Below are 17,485 nucleotides of genomic sequence, written 5' to 3'. Positions count from 1 at the left end.
AATATATATATTTTTTTGTTCTGTGTATTAGTATTTATTTTCTGTGCACCAAAAACCTTTTATGTGGAAACCTACTTGGCATAAACAGGATTGCAAACTGTATCATGACTCAAAATGAGTAACGGGAAAAAAGCGGGATAATCATTGAATGATCAGTTTTCTAGAGGAAGCAGCGGATCTGTGTGACGTTCTCCTTTAATGACTGTGCCCTGACATCCAGAGGATGACATCATCGACGCCGTGAACGGGCGCGTTGTTAAGTAACGAGAGGGGGAGACAGACTCGAGTGGAGAACGGCCGCCCGTGCTGCTGGAGCTTCTCAGGGACTATCAACAGGGAGTGCAACCGACGACAGAGCTACGAGCTGGGGGTATGAGAGCCGCCAGAATCCGCTCCCATCCTCCTCTGCCCAGGCCCCTGTCCGACTGACAACCATCGGATCAGAACCTCCACGGAACCAGCTCTCCGACGAACCCAATATCGGGTGAGTAGTGGGTCCAGGAACCGGAGAAACCGAGGGGGAAAAGGGGCTCGATTCGGCCGAATCAGAGTCTCGTATTCACGGCTTACAGGCGAAGGGGGGAGGGGGCGCGTAGTAGGGAAGGCTATCTTACACAGGCTAGTCTACAGCATAAATGGGTGCGGTTTTAACTATAACACAAATATGGAGAAGTGTGATAACGCTTTAACGTACACATTTACAGCTTTATTTAATTTGGAAAATAACTGGTGCAGTAACGTACGTATCACGGCTCGGTTAACGTATCTCTACTAGCTTACTCTAAGCTAACAGGGAACTAACGTAAATGCCTTCGGCTGGTGTTTCAGCTAACGTTAGCTAACGTCTTTTTAAACACAATAGCTTTTACAGCATTTTATCAAACGTAGCAAATATTAGCTGTAGCAAATATTGTAACGTGAAATCGTATCTGACTCACTGGAATTAAATTAAAACCAGGAAAGAGCAACGTAGTTAGATGTCTGCCGTTGCCGTGAAAGACAATATTGAAGTGTAAGTTAATTTTGTGAGTTAGGTTTGTGTGAATGCGTGAATTTAACGTCGAGTTTGTAACACACGGGCTGGTTGCAGAGTGACAGCTGCCTGAGTGTGAGAGGCGTAGCACTGTTTTTCATGTGATTGTGAAATCCTCTGGTTTTGGGTCTTTGACACTTGTTTTCTTGTAAAGAGGACTTATTTTGACACTTCCCATGTTTTGCACTTCCTGAACAAATGGGTCTGATTACATACAATGAAATATAACACAGAAAGAAATACTGAATTACGTCTCATTTGGGAATTTAGTTGATTGTATTAATGAAGAGGTGTTACACCACCTCCTTGGGACATCCTCCTCCAAGCCTCCCCCTTAACCAGCACATATGGACTATAGCATGTTAACCACTGGTCTGTGGACCTTACTATCATAATGGCACACAATGTTACTCTAGGTGCAACGTGCTTATTCGACATATTCGACTTGCTTCACATCACTCATGCTATCTTCTAGAAATCAAATGCATTCCTCACATTGCTGCTAAGTTTTCCCCATACATGTCTGTGCAATTCACCCTCGCTAAGCTCTTTAGTATGACCACATGAGGGTGCATGCAAATGGAAACCACATGGACACACTGTTAAATATGCAGCGAAATACTGTGCGGGTTTAAAATTGTGTGTCACCGTTCCCGTACCGAGCAATTAATCAATGGCACTTAACGGTGTAGCCTTGTGATTAATGTTGCTCCCTGAATCGGGTCCCCTGGCTGCAGCACATGAGACACCCTCCTGGTGTAATGAAACCTAACCCTTTGTTAACCCAAATCCATCTGCCTCCATCACGTCCGCCGTGGCAGGTTGTCCTCATCAGGGCAGGGGCAGGAATACTCGGCTTGCTTTGTCTGGGGGGCACTCTTGCAAAATGACAGGAGGCTAGGGGCCAGTTGATAAGCAAACATTAATAATATATAGCAGTATATAATAAAGAAATTGCCTGTTTTAAACCATAGGAAATTTGCTGTTACACAGGGATGTTCCTAGTATTCGAGGACATTCAGGGCTTAGCCCAAACCTCTGTTGGGGAGTCTTGAAAATCCTCCCTTGGCCCTTTTATATTCACATAATCAAGCTTTATTTTGATGTTTTTGTCTTGCACAAGTACAGAAAAAATCCAATTATGAATCAATCTGTTTTCATTATGAATTTAAAACTAGTCAATGAGCCACCAGGCACTGTATCGCAAGCTATACTAAGAGAGTATCCCTACTCTAGGGACTACTTTTTACAATATTTTCATTCAGCTGGTGTTTTTATTGTAAATTAGGGCCATGCAATGCAAGTTGTTCTGAGTTTGAAGGTTTTAACGAGGCTCCTGTGGTCTGAAATGATAGTATGTGAGCCATCCTCACTGTTTGAGTAGTTTCAAAACAGAGCTGGTGTCTGTCTGCAGCTCTTTATTTAATCCCAACTGCATACAATCAAGCAAAGTAACCTCTGGGATAATTTATGTTTAATTCTGGATGAAAGTGGACTGAATGCAGAGGACTGGTTCTGCAGAATCAGTGACTCTTCTGCAAGCTTGAATTAGCATGTCAACAAAAGTGAGGTTTCTGAGAATGTGTTGTTTTGCAATTTCTGAGTTGTCATGAGACTTTCTATAGAGGGTGGGGATTGAGGCAGCAGTCAGTAACAATGATACGGTCTATTTCATATATCGCCTTGTTGATATGTCAATAGGTCACATGACTGGGAGTGTTATTTGAAAATGCAGCAGTGCTATATTTCGATGATGCTATAAAGAGCACACTGTTTACACGGTGTTCCCAGATTGGTTGCGAGGAAGCAAATCTCGTTGATAAATGATGCTCTGCATTGATTCGTTCTCTGCAGCACTTTCTTGTCTGAAGTTCATCGCACACAACTGTCTCAGGGCCTTGACACAGATAAAACTAGCCAGCGCTCCACGGCCGCTCATGCTTTCCCTCCCCTGGCAGCGCTCGTACAGAACAGCGGAGAGCTTAGTCTTGCTTTTGCAGTGGCTGCACAATGTGGCGTGGCAGAGAGAGTACTAAATAAATGATGATCCTGCTCCAGCATCACGTGCAGTTCAGCTCAGATGATGCACTGTGCCAAGTCTTAGTACTCATGCAGCAGTTGTGATTCTGTTCCTCTCGTGCTCCAAGTGGCTACTGGCATTTCTGTGCAGCCCTTATTTTGCTGTATTTCTCTTTCCTCCCTTCCCTGCTTTTGCTGATCTCACTGCAACCACCTTCCCCTCCCAGCTACCCTACAGATCTAATCGTGTGTTTCTGGAGGCCAGACAGCTGTTTGCAGATCAGCGAGCCCTGCTCAGGCTACATTCTCACACAAACACGTGGTTACTTTAGTGCGTCTGGGATTGACGGATCATCATGTGAGCAGCTGACTGACTCTTGATGATGCCTTCTCTCATTCCACTGCTCTGGGAAAGTCGAGGAAATAATCCTATGTTATATTGAGTTGAGTTGTACAGGAGCTCAACCTATAATGTTTCTGAGTATGTGGTGAGAGAGGCACAGCCCACATGAGCTAGCCTGGTGTCATGTGTTCTTTGCCTTGTTATAATCATCTCTGTTTGTCTGTTGGTGACAGTGACAACTCGCAAACATGGAGCTGAGAGTGGGGAACAAGTACCGGCTCGGGCGAAAGATAGGGAGTGGTTCCTTTGGCGACATTTATCTTGGTAAGTGTTAACAGACACTGTTCTTTTTTTGTTTGTTTTTGCATGACTTACACAACTTTCCACGTGTCTCCTCTATTAAGGGTCTTTCCACAAAAGTTTCTGGACAGTCTCTCTTTTCATACTGTACCATTATTTTTTTTTCCCCCTATGCCTGGGCACCAAGCGTGATTTTCCTTTATACCCGTCTGCCATTTGCTGTGGCTCTTTACAGCTTTTGTTATACCTCTGTGTGTCTCCTCAGGTGCCAACATTGCCACTGGTGAGGAGGTAGCCATCAAGCTGGAATGTGTGAAGACCAAACACCCACAGTTGCACATTGAAAGCAAGTTCTACAAGATGATGCAAGGAGGAGGTAAGGAGCGGATGTTGCTTTGACAGGCTTGGCGAGATTTTTTTAAGCATTACTTATCATATTTTATGTCCCTGGCAGTATTGCAGATGCGTATACCCTACTAAGCCTGCTGGAAAGATGTAGAATAAATTATGTTAATAAGATTTGACAGAGCGACAGTCATCTTTTCTACATAGTTGTGATGTAAATCCATTCTAGGTGAACATATAGATGAATAAAGGCATTTTCAAGAAATCGATTATCTTGTGTAAAATGTACAAGGTTAAAAAAAATGGATTTGTGTTTGTTGCAAAATTTGTTACACGGCAAATAATATAAACAAGAGTGTCTGTTTGTGCCTAGGTAAGGATAGTCACGTTGCAGCTGTTCAGCTATTTACACAAATCTCTAGAACAAGTTATCATAGATCGGGGTGTCAAACATTTTGACACCCCTGTTATAAATCTCACTGCATGCTTTGATTGACTAGTACTCATCATTTTTGACTCATCAACGTCAGAAGAGGTTAGGATTAGGGCATATAGGTCATGGTTAGGGCTAGTACTAGCCAGTGTTAGGTATTCTCTGATATTAAAGTGGTAAATTTATAAGAAAGTAATCACAAATGTATCACCAGAAAGTCAGGTGACGTGGCATAAAGTGTGACACAGTCTATAGAGGTAGTAAGACGTGATGGGTGAAAAGGTAAAGCACAGGACTGTGACACAGGAGTCTGGGGTTCGACCCTGAGTGAGTCAGTATTTAGACTTAGCTGACTTCTTATTTTCAGTTTTTAGGATGTATAAAGCTGCTGTAAACTTAAGTAGAATAGCTGAATAGACCCATTTATGTTAATGTAATGTTTCAGCATTGCAAGGATGCCGAGGAATATACACCCAGGGTGTAAATAGCCACATTGGCTGTTTACACCCTGGGTGTAAATAGCATTGTTGGCTATGGACACCTGGGTGCTTGCATCTGCCAAAATGCCGTATACACCAGGGTTTAAATAGCCACACTGGCTATTTCACCCCAGGTGCACATAGCATTGTTGGCTATAGACACCCTGGTGCAAATTGCATCTGCCTGGTATGAATTGTAGGTGCCAGTAATAACTTGAACAAACTGTATCCTGACTGTGTGTGTGTGTGTGTGTGTGTGTGTGTGTATGTGTGTATTCTAGTGGGTATTCCATCGATAAAGTGGTGTGGTGCAGAGGGAGACTACAACGTAATGGTCATGGAGCTGCTCGGTCCCAGTCTGGAGGACCTTTTCAACTTTTGCTCCCGGAAGTTCAGCCTAAAGACTGTCCTGCTTTTGGCAGACCAGATGGTATGATACAAACCCTCGTGTAAAGTCACGTGCAGTAGAATTAGGACAGAGCCACAATCCCCTCAGTTAAGATCCTATTTTGAAAAACAGTTCTGTTTACAAGTAGACGTAATATTTATGATCCCATTCGGTCATGTGCGTGACCTACTTGATTATCATTTATTTGTGCATGCTCTCGATATATATATATAAACATTGCATATGATTCCCTTCAGGCTTCTTAAAAGATTGTAGATGTTTTAGTCTCCTCTGCTCTCGTGCATCCAGTGCACTTTATAATTCTGGCCTCCTCTCAGACTGTGCTGGCCTGGATATTTCATGCATAGCTCTCTGAAGCACAACTTATCTCACCTTTTTGTTCTAACTGCAGCCAAGTTGCTGTGTCAGTCCTCTATACGGGCGTCTGACTCTCCACTTATAGCCTGGGGGTCATCACCTTCCCTTGTCCTGTCTTCATATATCCTGCTGTCCTCCCTTGCCCTCCTCTGTGCCTTAGTTTACTCAAGATATTGATGTATTGAGTGCACCTACTGCTGCCCAGTGACTGAAACTTTATTAGAAAACACAAGGACAGTGCTGCTTTGACAGCTTATAAAATGTGATAATGTGACTTTGTGGTCACCATGACATTCCCCAATGTATCCCTCCTGTGTACCCAAGTATTTTATGTTGGGTCCTGCAGAAACTGACAGTTTCAACACCCTTTGTCTCAACTTTCTTCTTTTAGATCAGTCGCATTGAGTACATCCACTCCAAGAATTTCATCCATCGGGATGTTAAGCCTGACAACTTCCTGATGGGGCTTGGCAAGAAGGGCAACCTGGTGTACATCATCGACTTTGGCCTGGCCAAAAAGTACCGCGACGCCCGCACACACCAGCACATCCCTTACAGGGAGAACAAGAACCTGACTGGCACAGCGCGCTACGCCTCCATCAACACACATCTTGGAATCGGTAAGATACACTTCAAGCATATACACAAACTTTATTTACTTTAGGGTTGGGTTGATGTAATATTTTCATACTGGTTTGATATTAAGTCAAACCCTGGACTGGTAAACTGAATTTTACCTCCAGGTTTCGCATTTGACTCAGCAGCCGCTCCCTCATAAAACAGTGACATTGTGTCCCAAGAGCAAACGGGTGTTTGACTATTACATCACATTGTGTAACTTTGAAGCTCTCTGTCAACATAACATATACACCGCTGTTACACCATTTAAACAAACCAGGCACCTATCAGCTGTGCCCTCGAGATCCAACAGGAGACATAACCACTTAAACTCTGTGTTTGAGTACGTGCTATCTTCCTGTGTTTGTAGTTTTCAAACAGAAAACTCACAACAGCACAAAGGTTACTAATAGCAATGGTTATTTACCAGAAACTTTGAGCTATCTGATCTCACTCCGGCCAGCTGCCACTTTATTTATTTATTCATTCATTTATTGTGGTGAAATAAGGTATCATATAGATCAGCTATCATTAACTGGCCACATCCAGTCCCACCAAAGCTTTCCACCTGGCCTGCAGCCTATTAGATTATTTGGAAAATGTGAGGAGGAAAAGAATTGCATCACAATATTTTGGACATCTAGTATTTTTTTCCTTACGTATTTAAACAACCCTCAAAACAATTGAGATGGAAATAATCTTATTAGGAATTATTTACCAACCCCAAATTATGTCCGTTTGACCCGCTGATACTAAAGACATTATAAATCCATCTGTTAGCTCATTATTGGCAGCAGTGATGCAGTGGCTTCAGGAAGGCCTACTTGAAAAACATCAAAATATCAAATGTCCAAAAGTGAAAAAGCATTAACCTGAGTGAGAGATTAAAAACTGACATACATATTGTTTGCAGAAAAGATTCCCTTCTTTTATAAATAAGACGCTGCTGGGGCCATATCATGCTGGGGACAAACTCAACTCCTATTTAACATATTGTTTTATTTCCTCACATTTATATAATTTAACATTTATATCATAAAAATAATTTTATAATCGTTGACCAAGTATTAATTAAATTATTAAACAATGATTGGCTTAGGCCTCTCTGTCTCTATTCAGGTATACATACACACACTTTGAAAAGTCCTTCCCCCACAGTGTCTGCTGAGAAAAGTTCTGGCCCTTGGATAGGTCGAGTTGATGACCCACAGTATAGATAATTCCTCATTTAAGATTCATGAATCAGCGATTCGTCATCCACTGCAGCACTTTGAAAGCAAGCAACAGGAATAAGAAGAAACAGCAGCGACACCCCTTTTGTCGGCTTTAAATTTAAAATGTTGTCATATTGGCAGAGTTTTCTTGAGAGACTAACTCTACCTATGTCTCTCTGTCTCCTCTCTTCACCCCAAAAACCACATGCAGTAACTTGTTTACGGCCTGTCAGATACTTATGGCTCCAGTTATTAGCAAACACAATATTATGTTAATCACGTTGTCATATTGCTGATTGCTAATGCAATGCAAGTTGGATTTAGCGCCATGAGGCCGTTGTCGCAGGTTGCAAATGTAGGTTACTTCTTTATTTGTGTCGTAATAACAAATGCAGGTTCAGTGAGTTTACATTAACTCCACCAGACCGAACCGGCAAAACCTGAAATCAACCCAACTTTAATTTGCTCACTTTGTTTTGCTGAAAGCTAGTGTGTGTGTGTGTGTGTGTGTGTGTGTGTGTGTTGGGTATCAAGAACTGGTGCTACATTAGTTACTTGTTATGCACAACATTGAATTAGACCCTCAGAAAACAGTACTGCTGTTGGTTCTTCACCTCCTGGCCCTGTTATTCACACACATCATGTCAGGCAGTTCTGTTGTTAACCCATGTGATGAAGCTCTCTGAGATATCCCCTGATAGAGTTGATGTGATTCATGCTTGTTTACACTCTGTGTACTGCTAGAATGGCGGAGAGGTTCAAGTGTTAAGAAGTATAGATAATCCTGACTAGAGCAAAGACAAATACAGCAAGATACAGCGTCAGTCAAAATGGAAAGTACATATGAATTTTGTGCTGCTCCATCAGGGTCACACCCTCACTCCCCTTTGAGAATCGCTTCTGAACACCATGTTAAATGTGATTAATTGGAGCGGTCTTATGATATCTCCCTTTACACGACTTTCATCCCAAGTCTGGAGGTGTAATGCACTTTACTGCAGGCCTGATTTTTTCCATTGTCTAAGTCAGTTTTCCTTTTTCAACATACTTTAGTGTCTGTGTCAGAACATAATATTGGTCTCTGAACATTTTAGTGGTTTTTAAATCTGGTCTTTAAATCTTATGACTGCTTAACTTTTTTGTACCATTTCTAGCTCTACATTCCTTAAACGGTTGCTCCTCATTGACACCCCCACCTCCCCTCTCCTCCTCCCACTGTTTCATTTTGGACTTGCTTCATCTCTGCATCGTCTTTGTTTGTACACACCCTGTCAGGTCATACAGAGGATGTGAGGGAAGAAGGGCTCAAGAGAGAGCACAAGAAGGAAATGCCAGTGGGAAAATGTCTCTGCTGTGGTGTTGTCATCACAGTGTAGTGCTCTCTGAGACATTCTGCAGAGCACTTTTATTTGGCTAACTATTTAAACACATCGACGATCACACTGAAGTGTTTTAGCAAGCCCCTCCAGTTAATGCAAATTTAGACTTTGCATGTTTTTTAACAGGATTACACAATGCTTAATAGCAACAGGTATCAAACTTACAGCACATATATGACGGGAACAAGGCATGAAACCCTATCACAATCCTCCCCATTCCACTAACCCCTAACAGCCAAAATAATATCAATAGAACGGTCCTCCATCTCCTGAATAGTACAAAAAATGACAGATGAAGTAAAAGTCAGGCTCAATATTTAAAGAGAGGGGGAACAACTTTGCAATTTTGTCCAATCACTGCAACTTTACTGCAAATTTGACTACTTAAAATGGGTCAAATCTGATTTCATTGTAGAGTTGTGTGCAGCATATTGTTTTGCTCAACCCCCCTTCCACCTCTCTGTCTCTCTCTGTCATAACCTAACGTTTATTAGCAGGTTTCATGTCAAAGGCAAGCAGTTTCAGTGTCAGTGTAAGGTCGGTGCAGTTTAAAGGCTCAGTGTCAGATGTTAGCCGCTACTGCTGTGTTAGCTTGTGCTAACCGGGCAGAGAGAGCAGGAGAAGAGCGGCTTACAGAGACGATCCATCAGTGCTGCGTCGAACGGCAGCAACAGCTGATCACCGACGATCAGCTGTTGCTGCCCTTTGACCCAACCCTTCACTCCATCGCCACAAATAGATTCTAATTCTGTGGTTAACACTGAATGCTCATAATAATGGGCTCCAAATCTGGGACACCATGGCAGCCATTTTTGCGAAAAAACACTTAGAAACACAGCGACATACACTGCATTTTTTTCTGTTTTAGAAAAGCTGCTGTGCAATCAGGCATTTTAAGGCAGCAACAATCCCAAAAACTGCCTGTGAAATCCTGAAGGGACTGGTGAGCTCAACAGTTGCAGCCCCAGCAAGTTTATATCTGTTTTTGGTTAGATATTGACTTTGTGCTAGATATCTACTGGATGGACGAACATGTTAGTGAGAGTGTGCGTGATATTTCTGTCATAGCAAATCACCTTACTTGTGCCTTGAAGGAGGAATTGTAGTTTTAACTGTTGTTAAATGCGGTAGGCAAGTGCTGTGGTGTCCATACCTTGCTTCTGCCTTTAAAAAGTATATATAAACATACAGTTAAGGAAGGGATTCTGTTGACTATTAGTAAACATAAGAACTGCACTGTCGAGTGTTGTCCGACTAAAAGGCTGCACATATTTCTCAGTAAGAGGTGCCACATGACTGTCAGGGAAATCAGCAATCTATGACTATTATTTGTGTCGATTACAGGCCACTCTAAGCTGAGACTTGTTTCTTAAAGATCAGAGATGATTAAGGAAGATGGTAGTTAATTTGAAAACTGTAAAAAGGACCTTAGTAAATAATCCTTTGTCGTAGCACTTAGCAGCCATTCCTCAGTTTCTCACTCTTGTACGCACTCTTGTGTTTTCTGTTCACAGAGCAGTCCAGACGTGACGACCTGGAGTCCCTCGGCTACGTCCTCATGTACTTCAACCTGGGCTCCCTCCCCTGGCAGGGCCTCAAGGCCGCTACCAAGAGACAGAAGTACGAACGAATCAGTGAGAAGAAAATGTCCACACCCATTGAGGTTCTGTGCAAAGGATACCCTTGTAAGTGATGTTTCTGTGGGGCCTCTGTGTGTTTGGGCAGCAGGCTTACCTGTAGCTCTGCAATTATCTACAGCTGCAGTATTGGGTTTTCTCAGTATTGAATCGAACACTAAAAATGCAAATGTTATCTAATCACTGTCGTCAAAGCTCAGCACTAACTCAGTGATTTTGTGTTTGGCTTGCTGTTTTCGTTGTCTGCATTCTTGAGTGTCTCCTCACTGCTGTTTTGCTTGTTATTCTTCTGCAGCTGAGTTCTCCACATACCTGAATTTCTGCCGTTCACTTCGTTTTGACGACAAGCCAGACTACTCTTACCTACGACAGCTCTTCAGGAATCTGTTCCACCGCCAGGGTTTCTCCTATGATTATGTCTTCGACTGGAACATGCTCAAATTTGTAAGTTAAAGTGTTTTTAACTGAAGTATTGCAATTCTAAATAACTTACACAATATAATACAGCTAATTCAAAGATATATTTTATTAATGAGAATGCTTTAATATGGCTGATCTCATTTAACAGGGTGCCAGCCGAACAGCTGAGGATGGGGATCGGGAGAGGAGGACGGGGGATGAGAGGGATGAGCGGATTGGAGGAGCCCCCAGGGGGTCTGCATCGCGGGGCCTCCCCCCAGGTCCCAACCCAGCAGCTGCCAACAGAGTCAGGAACGGTCCAGAGCAGGCCATCTCTAACCCTGCCTCACGGGTCCAGCAGTCCGGTGAGTATTCTGCTCAGAGGTCTCAAACTGCTGCCACTCGTCTCAACAGAATAATGTTACACTGACACGTTTTTATACATCATTTCAGGGAACACGTCGCCTCGTGCAATTTCTCGTGCAGAGAGGGAGAGGAAGGTGAGCATGCGGCTTCACCGCGGAGCTCCTGCCAATGTATCGTCCTCTGACCTCACAGCCCGTCATGACCAATCCAGAATTTCCACATCACAGGTGAGAGAACACTCTCAGCTCCTTCAGTCAGCCGTGTGACGCACACTGCATTAGCAGACAAAAAATATTTTATGAGAAAGCCTTGTGTGTTCAAGTGGACAGTGAAAAGAATGACTCACCAGTGTAACATTTTATAAACAGCACGACATCCAGAAGTAAATCACAGCTCCTCAAGCCCATAGCAAGCTAGACTCCACCTAGGCATGGTTAGTATGGACTGAATTAACACTCTGACAGCTATCACAGCGCTGCCTTTTTCAATTTATCCCAATATTCAGTAAAATATTTGATTTGAAGTAGACCTAATTATGTATGGGACAATATATGATTGGATTGGACAAAGATCACACAATAAGTTGATCGTGGTGAATTTCCATCATCAGGATAATCCTGAATATTGTTTCAAGTAACAACTAGAGAGACTGCTAGAAAACCAACAAAAAGAGACTCTGCAAAACCAGTCTGTGTACACACCAACCTCACAAAAGGCAAAAAAGTTTAATCAAGCATCAGTATATTTCATATAGAATGATATTATGCCATTTCAAGTAGTTGTAAAGCCTGATTTCTTGGAAAATTATTTGATCCTTTTTCACTAAAGAAAAATGTTGACTAACAAGACGTGTCCTCCCTCAAGTCTCCACATTCTGTGTTCGTTCCACATCCTCCTCTTCATCTTCATCCACCTGAATATCACTATCTGACCTATTGAAAGTGAGCTGTCTGACTTATGAAATGATTCTGTTCGCTTCATTCCTCTGTCTTGTCATGGCTGTGTCCCGTCGCCACATTTTCTTCACTTCTTGGTCAAACATCTCTACAGGCTCTGATGGATGCGAAAAACACAGAAAACGAACCTGTTCTGAAAATGTTAATGATGGACAAAAGTTTGGGACTCGCTGTGCAAACATAATTGTCACAATGTGAATTCCTATTTATTTTAAGATGCACAACAATTTCAGACGAGAAAAACAGACTCGTGTGCAAAGGCCTTAAGGCCTCAAAATTACCCTAGGTTTAGGTCAGCACTTCTTTGACATGGTTTCAAAAAGTGTGTAATACACGCTTAACAAATGTAGTGTTTGTTGCAGGCTTTTAGACTGTTCGTACAGTTTTTTTTAAGAAACAAATTGTTGTTTCCTCCAATTAATGGCTTTTGAAACCAGAATCAACTTTGCAGGTTTAATGGACAACCTTAAACTTGGATAACACTGTTTTCAATCCATGTAGTAGTTACAGTTATGTACTAAAGCGGCCTTATGAAATCAATTAGCACAGCTGTCTGAACAGTTTTGTTGTTATTATCCTCTGAGTCTTTATTCTGTGTCGTCTGCAGGTCAGCGTGCCATTCGAGCACATGGGGAAGTAGAAGTCTTTGGCTCTGCATGCACATGACTCTGACAGGTGAGGTGTTAATTTCACTCCTTTTTTCACATGCTGACTGCAGAAATACACCACCTACCAATATATCGCCCTCTCTAATAACTGTCCCTCCACTTGTTGTTGCAGGGCTGCAAGGTTCATTCATCGCTCCGATTTATTTTCCTTTATTTTTACCTTGTCTTATGAAAAGATGATTGCCAATGGACACATGGATCTTTGGAAAAGGACAATAAACTTTTTAAAGGATCCAGGGGAAGAACATGACAGTATCCAACATGCACTCTTTCATGAACCCTTTGGGTTTGTTTTTTTTTTGCTGAACCGTGGACCACCACAAATACGAAAAGCAAATGAATGACGGTCCTACACCATTTTCACTCCGTGGTTGCTCAAACCTGCTCCACTCCTCAGAACATTTCCCTCAGTACCTTCTGTCTGACAAATGTGAAGAACTGATGGCGTCACAGAAGCAAAAAGGTATCAGGGACATGCGCATGTTTCTCGTCAGAGGTCAACTTAGTGACTGATGTAGGCTTAGTAAAGATTTATCTTCTTTGAGTTCAACACCGCAAACACAACTCTTCAGTGTCATCTTTTGTCTTTCATGAGGATATCCTAAATTGGAGCTTGTCATGAGTTTCCTTTCTTTTGCTTTTTTGAGAGTAATAACAGCTAAAAGATGAGATGAGGAGAGGTAGGTGAGAGGGTAGTGGACACATAGAAAGGTAACTTTAAAAAGGAAAAGTAAGTGATGTTTTAGCTGTTGTAGAGTAAATGTTTTTTCCTGGTGAAGTAGCAATTGGTGCTTGCTTGCCCTCCATCCATGTCGTGATGATTTACTGTCCCTCAAAACTCAGCCACCAAAACCTCCACACCAACCCCTTATTTTGCCTGTTTTCAACCGGCGTGTTTTTCTTTTGGTTTTAATGTGAGCGGGTAAGGTGAGGAACGACCATAGATATTGCAAAGACACACTCCAAGTCTTGAGGGAAGCTCCTCAGGAAACTCTATTTGACCAGAGACCATCGCTGCCCATTTTGGCTAACAAATAGTGGCTGCAATTTTTATGATACTTCTAAATGTTACCTTTCTTTTTAAAATTCATTTTGTTATTGGAGGTCATATGGGAGTGGGCAGGCTCTGTTAGGGATGACTTTTATGGGGACGGGACATCCAATGATTTTTTTTTTAATGTTTACTTCACTGTAAATATTTTTTATTTCGATGTAAAGCCAAAATGTGGTTATTTGTTTTAAGGCGTAAAGTAGAAAAATGCATACTAATGACATAATTGGGGCTGGGTTCAGAATTTTAGTATTTAAAGTACTAAATTGTGGGATGGGCTGCTGTTACATTGCCAGCTGGGTCATTCAACATTTTGTGTGTGTGTGTGTGTGTGTATGTGTATGAGAGGGAAAGTGTGATACAGTGAATCCCTGCTAAGAATACAATATTCATTTTGTCTCTGTATGCAGTTTGTTTTTAATCTTCTTTCTCTGCTATTTATGTTAAACTATTTTTATGTCTGAAATAATTAGTGTCCTTGTTCTCTTAAACGTGTTTCATTTCATTTCATTCTCCTGTAACTTATTAGAAGTAGCTTGTTTGTTCAGGTTTTTCGTTGCCTGTCTCTTCTGTTCTTTACATGCTTCAAAGGTTGTCCACCTCACATGATACATAGGGCTTTTTAATATTCCTTCTGCAAAAACGATATGCGAATAGTTTGATGTCACCTTTTTGGATTTTAACCTCCAGCAACCTTGATGATGTCATTCAAAAAGAAAACATAACTGATGCAATTGCAGGGATGTGTAAATAGCAGTGTACTGTGTGTGTAATTACCTTTGTACAGGCCACAGCGACCCAGTGGCATCGTAACTGTCGGGTTGGGAGTGGCGTAGAAGAGGTTGAGGTGACGGGGATTTCACTTTATGTATTGTGTACTGATATCTTGTACAGTTCTTTAACACACTTTATTTACAACAGTATTTGTGTATATTTTATGAAGTAATAAAAATGAATAACGTTGCTCACAAGTTTTCGCAGATCTTTTCTTGCTCTTCTTATGCTCACTGCAGCTTATATAAGTTTTTAAAGTGGTGTGTTTGCACATGCAGTGCAGTCCACCTTGTGCAAAGTTACATCATGGTCAATGGCAGAGACCCAAGGAAATGTCATGATGTCGGTGACAGCGATCGAATTTTGGATTGTTGCCAGAATGTGGTGCCACTTCTAATGGCAGAGCACACTTTAACCCATCATATTATGTACTTTTTTATATCAAATCTGTATTGCCGATACATAACATATACAAACTAGGAGTCATTAATACAGACGAAACAACATCAGAGCCACAGAAATCAAGAAAACAAGAACACTTTAACAGTTTTATGCAGCTTTTTTATTCTTTGAGTCAAAAATGGTGTTTATGTGCTGTTTAGTTTTATTTTCAAAAGCTAAAAATGGAAGTTAAGTGGCTAAATTTGGATTTAAGAATATGATACTTTGCTAGATTGATTATCAAAGTGATTATGTGTAATTCTTTGAATATATATACCTCTTGAATATATATATATATAAATATATATATATATATATATATATATATATATATATTACAGTACAGGCCAAAAGTTTGGACACACCTTCTCATTCAATGCATTTTCTTTATTTTCATGACTATTTACATTGTAGATTCTCACTGAAGGCATCAAAACTATGAATGAACACGTGGAGTTATGTACTTAACAAAAAAAGGTGAAATAACTGAAAACATGTTTTATATTCTAGTTTCTTCAAAATAGCCACCCTTTGCTCTGATTACTGCTTTGCACACTCTTGGCATTCTCTCCATGAGCTTCAAGAGGTAGTCACCTGAAATGGTTTTCCAACAGTCTTGAAGGAGTTCCCAGAGGTGTTTAGCACTTGTTGGCCCCTTTGCCTTCACTCTGCGGTCCAGTTCACCCCAAACCATCTCGATTGGGTTCAGGTCCGGTGACTGTGGAGGCCAGGTCATCTGCCGCAGCACTCCATCACTCTCCTTCTTGGTCAAATAGCCCTTACACAGCCTGGAGGTGTGTTTGGGGTCATTGTCCTGTTGAAAAATAAATGATGGTCCAACTAAACGCAAACCGGATGGGATGGCATGTCGCTGCAGGATGCTGTGGTAGCCATGCTGGTTCAGTGTGCCTTCAATTTTGAATAAATCCCCAACAGTGTCACCAGCAAAACACCCCCACACCATCACACCTCCTCCTCCATGCTTCACAGTGGGAACCAGGCATGTGGAATCCATCCGTTCACCTTTTCTGTGTCTCACAAAGACACGGCGGTTGGAACCCAAGATCTCAAATTTGGACTCATCAGACCAAAGCACAGAGTTCCACTGGTCTAATGTCCATTCCTTGTGTTTCTTGGCCCAAACAAATCTCTTCTGCTTGTTGCCTCTCCTTAGCAGTGGTTTCCTAGCAGCTATTTGACCATGAAGGCCTGATTCGCGCAGTCTCCTCTTAACAGTTGTTCTAGAGATGGGTCTGCTGCTAGAACTCTGTGTGGCATTCATCTGCTCTCTGATCTGAGCTGCTGTTAACTTGCGATTTCTGAGGCTGGTGACTCGGATGAACTTATCCTCAGAAGCAGAGGTGACTCTTGGTCTTCCTTTCCTGGGTCGGTCCTCATGTGTGCCAGTTTGGTTGTAGCGCTTGATGGTTTTTGCGACTCCACTTGGGGACACATTTCAAGTTTTTGCAATTTTCCAGACTGACTGACCTTCATTTCTTAAAGTAATGATGGCCACTCGTTTTTCTTTAGATAGCTGATTGGTTCTTGCCATAATATGAATTTTAACAGTTGTCCAATAGGGCTGTCGGCTGTGTATTAACCTGACTTCTGCACAACACAACTGATGGTCCCAACCCCATTGATAAAGCAAGAAATTCCACTAATTAACCCTGATAAGGCACACCTGTGAAGTGGAAACCATTTCAGGTGACTACCTCTTGAAGCTCATGGAGAGAATGCCAAGAGTGTGCAAAGCAGTAATCAGAGCAAAGGGTGGCTATTTTGAAGAAACTAGAATATAAAACATGTTTTCAGTTATTTCACCTTTTTTTGTTAAGTACATAACTCCACATGTGTTCATTCATAGTTTTGATGCCTTCAGTGAGAATCTACAATGTAAATAGTCATGAAAATAAAGAAAACGCATTGAATGAGAAGGTGTGTCCAAACTTTTGGCCTGTACTGTATATATTCAACATAGAATGCACATATGTTTATTGTTATTTGATTGATTGATTGATTGATTGATTGATTATTTTTATTTACATGTCATGCACAAAGTGCCCAACCCTCATGGGTTTATAAGACACCAAAAAAAAAGTACAGTTGCAGTGTACATTATTATTATTATTATTATTATTATTATTATTATTATTATTTTTCATTTCATACATAATTACAGCCCCTTTTACGGCTCAGACTTTAAACAGAATATTCTGCCTTCTCTCCCAAGCTTTACAAATAAAATCTGCAACAAAAAAGAT

The 17,485-nt window shown here is 41.5% G+C and overlaps 1 protein-coding gene across 1 annotated transcript; it reads left to right on the top strand.

Moving 5' to 3' along the window:
* Positions 1-252: 252 nt before the first annotated feature.
* LOC125879914 (casein kinase I) lies at positions 253-14,977 on the top strand. The gene is made up of 11 exons (XM_049562078.1): positions 253-484; positions 3,629-3,719; positions 3,961-4,071; positions 5,234-5,382; positions 6,110-6,338; positions 10,444-10,614; positions 10,862-11,010; positions 11,135-11,330; positions 11,419-11,558; positions 12,895-12,962; positions 13,068-14,977. Exons 2-10 carry the CDS (start codon positions 3,644-3,646, stop codon positions 12,925-12,927), a joined length of 1,254 nt encoding a protein of 417 aa, XP_049418035.1. The 5' UTR covers positions 253-484; positions 3,629-3,643; the 3' UTR covers positions 12,928-12,962; positions 13,068-14,977.
* Positions 14,978-17,485: the final 2,508 nt, after the last annotated feature.

This window comes from Epinephelus fuscoguttatus, linkage group LG19 (assembly GCF_011397635.1).
Source record: "Epinephelus fuscoguttatus linkage group LG19, E.fuscoguttatus.final_Chr_v1".
Lineage (NCBI taxonomy): Eukaryota > Metazoa > Chordata > Actinopteri > Perciformes > Serranidae > Epinephelus > Epinephelus fuscoguttatus.
Note: the sequence above shows the minus strand (reverse complement) of the source record. Positions and strands in the feature narration are given on the sequence as shown.

Coding starts and splice junctions, on each gene's coding strand:
- LOC125879914 (XM_049562078.1), top strand. CDS start 3,644: ATGGAGCTGAGAGTGGGGAACAAGTACCGGCTCGGGCGAAAGATAGGG. Junction 10,615..10,861: donor TCTGTGCAAAGGATACCCTT/GTAAGTGATGTT, acceptor ATTCTTCTGCAG/CTGAGTTCTCCACATACCTG. Junction 11,559..12,894: donor CCAGAATTTCCACATCACAG/GTGAGAGAACAC, acceptor TGTCGTCTGCAG/GTCAGCGTGCCATTCGAGCA.